A 6,000-nucleotide genomic window follows, 5' to 3' on the forward strand; every position below is an offset into this window, starting at 1 on the left:
CTTATTTAATTATTCGCAGACAAAGTTGAAGGGCGATACAAATAATTTCATCATTTTTCTGTGCGCCCAGATAATGTGTCCCCAGTTCTGTATCTCATCAAGGCACATAGCTCCGCCCCCTTAGAGACAGAGGACACAAATAGTTGCTGTTCTGACATTCAGTGAACAAAATTAAAACAAAATTTCATTCAAAAATCCCAGCTTATTTTTATACTTAGCAAATTCATCTCACGGGTCGGCGAAAACCTGTTCGTGGGCCTGATCTGGTCCGGGGCCTTACGTTTGACACCCCCGCCATAGACCCTGGACATTTAAGCTAGCATGTTTCCCGGTTCTGAAAACTTCCTAGATTACCCGGAAATACCAGGAAACCACTGAAAATGAATGGGCGGTAAACAAACCTCTTCATTTCCCACATTTCTCAACCGATTGGGATGGTTCCAACATCCACACACTGGACTCGGCCTCACCATCATCCACGGTTTGGGGGCTTGTGCACTTAAGGCATTCTCATCATATTCTAGTTATAATCGTCTTTTTCCTGACAAATGGTTGGGCGTGGCTAACAAATGTACTTTCACTCCATACAGCAGGACTAATAATGATAATCAACTGGAACACTCAGTGTGAAGTGTGTGAGACCTGAAACTGCTGCATTGTTGACCAGGATGTGAAGAGCTTTCTCCTCCTTCAAAATCTTCTGGGCTAATTCCCCGACAGAGTCCAGGGAGGAAAGATCCACCTGCCGCACGTGGACGTCAGAGTTGCCCGTTTTTGCTTTGATGTCTTCAGCCGCCGCCGCCCCCCGGGACACACTTCGACAGGCCAGGAGGACACGGGCGCCACGGCCAGCAAAGTCCATGGCAATAGACTTCCCGATACCTGGCGGGGGGGAAGAGGGAGCAGACAAGAGCTAAATAAAAAATGACAAGTCGGAAAGCCTTGAACTTGTAAAATATTTGAACATCTGCATCGCCCTTCATTGCACAACAGATATCGTGTCATCTTTGTGTTATAGGTGACTAAGTATTTTATTATTCATTATCACACACATTTTTTTTGCTCTTTTTATGTACATTTTTACAGTCCCCCCCACGTCAGAATAGAATACAAACATATTGTGCATAACCTCGGGCAGTGGTTGTCAAAACTTTTTTCACCAAGTACCACCTCAAACAACTATTAGCTCCCTGAGTAGCACCATAACATTGAAACACAGTAGCGTAATAGGCCTAAGTATTCATTAAACACAAGGCAAGTTTAAATGGTTTATAAACTGGCACATTAAAAATAATCAATTTTCAGATTAATCGCAATTCTTATTTGTAACTATTCTTAATCGATTAAAAAAAAAAATCTAGAACTTTTTTGTAGTTTTTAAATCTGTCCTATCCAACCACTCTGATAAATCATAAGTAGATGTGGATGATCTATATCTGCTGTACACATGTACTTTAGAAAAGAGAAGTGTTGGATATTTCACTTGTTGCCTAATTTGTATTTGACTTTATTAAATATTTGACAAGAATTTTATTAAACAAAACCACTTTTCTTTTTAGTTGTATGAAAATTGATGAGAGCTCCTTAAGTATTTTATGGAGAAATGTAGTTATTAGCTTTATTATATATATATATATATATTGCGAAACAAAACACCAGATTATATATATATATATATATATATATATATATATATATATATATATATATATATATATATATATATATATATATATATATATATGTATAATCTGGTGTTTTGTTTCGCAATATTATGCAGTATTTTAAATTTAGGGGAATATGTAATATGGACCTAGTGTGTGAATGTGAGTGTGAATGTTGTCTGTCTATCTGTGTTGGCCCTGCGATGAGGTGGCGACTTGTCCAGGGTGTACACTGCCTTCCGCCCGATTGTAGCTGAGATAGACGCCAGCGCCCCCGAAAGGGAATAAGCGGTAGAAAATGGATGGATGGATGTAATATGAACCATTTAATGCGCTTTATAATAAAAAAAAGTTTTATAATTAAAGGGTTCATATTATATTTTCTCCTAAATTTAAAATACTGCATAATATTGGGAAACAAAACACCAGATACTAATAAGTGCCATTTTGTGGTCCTTATACACACACCATAATGACACCCGTATTTTGAAGCACAGTACGTCTGACTACCCTAATGATCCATCAGTCCATTAAGCGGTGTGTCTTCATAGCTTACCAAAGTCGTACTAAAACATTCTGGCATTTTTTGGAGCGCCGCGCGTAATGAGAACATCAATGTTCTGGTCTTACTGGTGCTTGCTAGAGTCATTTATTGAAATGGCTTCATTCAAGCTGCATACCTCTTATGTGTGACTGCCCTCTACTGGTCACACTCATCATTACACCATGTAAAATGGGTTCGAGGGCAGCACAACCAGAAATAATTCATGCACAAGGTGCACCGGGTTATAGGGCGCATTGTCAATTTTGGAGAAAACGGTGCGCCTTATAGTCCAAAAATACGGTAATAGAGCTGACATCCAATGTTATTAAAGTCTAGATTGAGAATCGCTTTGAATCGATTATGAATCAAATTGTTACTCCCAAGAATCGAATAAAATCCCAAAGATTGACAGCCCAGTTCTCAATCTATTATTTGTCAGAACTGATTTCTAGACTACTATTTTTGTGTTAAAGTTGTTAGTAACATTGTTCATTGGAAGGTATATATTACAACGGTGACATCACAGGACATGATGTTTGCATTTGATCAAAAACAAAAAAAAAACTCGACCTGGTGACCAGCAGTCAAAAATGTAAGCAGCTGCTGAACAATCTCGGCAAACCTCCGTCCTCCATGGTTGTGTTCCCAAACGGGAGATCTTAACGAGACAGGAGGGTCTTCCAGCTCTGGCTTTTACATGTTGTCCTAGCCCGGTCGCTGCTAGCATGTGTACTTGTTCGGTACACCTCCGAACCGAACCGAAACCCCCGTACCGAAACGGTTCAACACAAATACACGTACTGTTACACCCCTAGTGAACACATTAACAACATCTGGTAGGAGCCCCCACCTGTAGGAGTACAGATCAGGGCTCACCTGACTTAATTTAGCAAAGTGGCAATTCCCGGCTGGATCTTGTCTGCATTTGTATAAATAAACTAGGCGTCCAAACTGTCCAAAGTCTAGAACAACAAAGAGCAAGTGTCTTCGCTCAAAATATATTTCGGTATGGTTGGCCTGGCCGACAGGGAGGAATGTTCATTGGCTGACATCGCCTGTAATTGTGAGGACTTGCTTGATCAATTAAATGACTTGTGTTCAACGTGTCCTCACCGGCGTCATGTTTGGTCCATTCACACCACCAAGCCATGCCCAGGTCCGTAAAAGCATTAAAAGACCGATTAAAAAAAAAATGCCTGAAGTTAACTGTAAAATGAGTTTATAGTTGCAAAAACAACATTTTCTTTATCCTGATAGCATTAGTCGTGTCTTACATCTTGCGACAAAAATCCTGTTTCCAATAGATTCTCTCCACAGTATTTCGGTGTAAAGGCTTATCAGCTGTTTTGTTTGTTGTGCTCTAACCAGACGGATACTTATCTATTTCACCTTTGACACAAATTTAAACTTCATAGTTCATGACATTGCTACATGACAGGTTTCCAGGAAAGTGGTAGCAAAAAGTGCAGGTCTACTCAAACCAAAAGCCCGATGTGCTGTAGCAGACCTGAATTGGCTCCAGTCACTATTGCGGTCTTCCCACGGAGCTGCGTGTGGCAGGAACGCGGGTCCCAGCCTCCTCGCCGCTGGAGACGCACCAGCAGAGCCAGCAGGACCGTGGACACCATCCACAGGGGGCTGTAGACCACATCCCAGCAGTCCATGGTGCAGTCTGGGCGAGGGCAGATGATTCCTGGAGCTGCAGGCTTGAAGCGTGGGACAAAGGAGTTAGTCCACGTGGAAAGTGGGCGTGGCCAGAGTGCTCGTGAGGAACCTTGACCTTTGGTGACCATTCATCAACGTCGTGTGGAAAACTAGTGACAGCAGAAGCCATGTGGGAAAGTGTTCCTCCCGAGCGTGGTCCAGCTGCAACGTGTTGGTTGGACTTGAAATCACAACTTTTAAAATGAAATATGAAGAATACAGTTAGAACTGTGATGTTGGCTGAGTTTTTTGGCTTGCTAACCAAGAGACAGTTGATACATCACCTTTTTATTATGTGTGTTTGATAAACAGCACTGTATAGCATTTCATTTTGTGTTCAGAGTGTACCAACCTTCACTAAAATAGGGACTTTTGTCGAGGCTGAAACCCATCCATCCATTTTCTACAACTTGTCCCTTTCGGGGTCGCGGGGAGTGCTGGAGCCTATCCCAGCTGTACTCGGGCGGAAGGCGGGGTACACCCGGGACAAGTGGCCTCTTACTGAATTACAAACCCTCTTCAAGAACCAAATAAGTTCGTAAATCGAGGTTCCACTTTATTTTTAGAAGAAACGCTCCAAATTAACGGGATTCTTATTTAGCACAATTTTTGGTGATGCTACCCACTGCCGAACGAATACTCCAGCTACTAAATTATCATTCAAACTGACGAACAAATGTGTAAAAAAAAAAACAAAAAAATATATATACATATATACACACGCACACACATGTATATATACATATATACACACGTTTGTATGTATATACACATATATATGTACAGTATACATACACACGTGTGTGTACACATTTATGTATATAAATATATATATATATATACACACACGTATATATACATATATACACATATATATGTACAGTATACATACACACGTGTGTGTACACATATATGTATATAAAAATATATATAGACATACACACACATGCATATATACATATACACACATGTATATATGTATATACACACATATATATGTACAGTATACATACACATGTGTGTGTACACATATATGCATATATGTATATATATACAGTATATATATATACACACACACGTATATATACATATATACACACGTATATATGTACATACACACATATATGTACAGTACATATACACGTGTATGTACATCAATGGGGATATATATATATATATATATATATATATATATATATATATATATATATATATATATATATATCCCCATTGATGTACATACATATATATATATATATATATATAAATATATATATATATACACATGTATATATGTACATACACACATATATGTACAGTACATATACACATGTATGTACATCAATGGGGATATATATATAAATATATATATATGCACATGTATATATGTACATACACACATATATATATGTACAGTACATATACACGTGTGTACATCAACGGGGATATATATATATATATATATATATACTACACACATTAAGTTTACTACTGCTTTCTTTCTCGGATGATGTAACATGTGTGGTTAAATGATTCCATGAAGTGTTTCCTTCATGTCGTTTCCTGTCTTCTTCACCTTTAGCACTAGATGTCGCTGCTGTTCAACACAAATTCCACATATTGTATTACATTTTAACCTCAAAGGTCTTTTGCCTGCCTGAATTAGGACACGTTTATAGATTTTATAGCGATATAAATAAAACATTGCATTAAACAAACAAATCACCTAATGCTCTGAGCATGTATCTCATGCATGTAGTCAACCAAGAACACGTAGTGGCATTTATTATTCTCCACTACATGTTTCTCAACATCATACGGAAATAAAGTCTAGATATTGTTGAGTAGATCAGAGTAGACAAAGCTCTCCTACTTAGTCCTTGAGTATGAACAGACGACTCCTGCCCAGTGAATCATCTGATTATGATTCTGAAGACATTTTGTGTCTGGAGCCAATTGGACACCTGTGTCTACTTGCAGCCACAATCTTGTTTGCCAAATGTGCCAATTGGACACCTGTGTCTACTTGCAGCCACAATCTTGTTTGCCAAATGTGCTGAGGGCCAAAAACACAAATAGCTTGAATGT

The 6,000-nt window shown here is 38.7% G+C and overlaps 1 protein-coding gene across 3 annotated transcripts in view; it reads right to left on the reverse strand.

Annotated features, from left to right (window-relative positions):
* zgc:64106 (uncharacterized protein LOC393348 homolog) overlaps nt 1-4,070 on the reverse strand; it is a 23,445-nt gene extending 19,375 nt beyond the window's left edge. For all 3 annotated transcript variants that reach the window (XM_061874724.1, XM_061874723.1, XM_061874722.1), the window contains exons 1-3: nt 3,989-4,070; nt 3,716-3,914; nt 643-882 (exon numbers count right to left, since the gene is read on the reverse strand). In XM_061874724.1, the coding sequence (XP_061730708.1) occupies nt 643-882; nt 3,716-3,914; nt 3,989-4,042 (493 nt within the window). In that variant the 5' untranslated portion in view covers nt 4,043-4,070. The remainder of the gene's footprint in view (nt 1-642; nt 883-3,715; nt 3,915-3,988) is intronic.
* Nucleotides 4,071-6,000: the final 1,930 nt, after the last annotated feature.

This window comes from Nerophis ophidion, linkage group LG16 (genome assembly GCF_033978795.1).
Source record: "Nerophis ophidion isolate RoL-2023_Sa linkage group LG16, RoL_Noph_v1.0, whole genome shotgun sequence".
In the NCBI taxonomy this organism is placed as follows: Eukaryota; Metazoa; Chordata; class Actinopteri; order Syngnathiformes; family Syngnathidae; genus Nerophis; species Nerophis ophidion.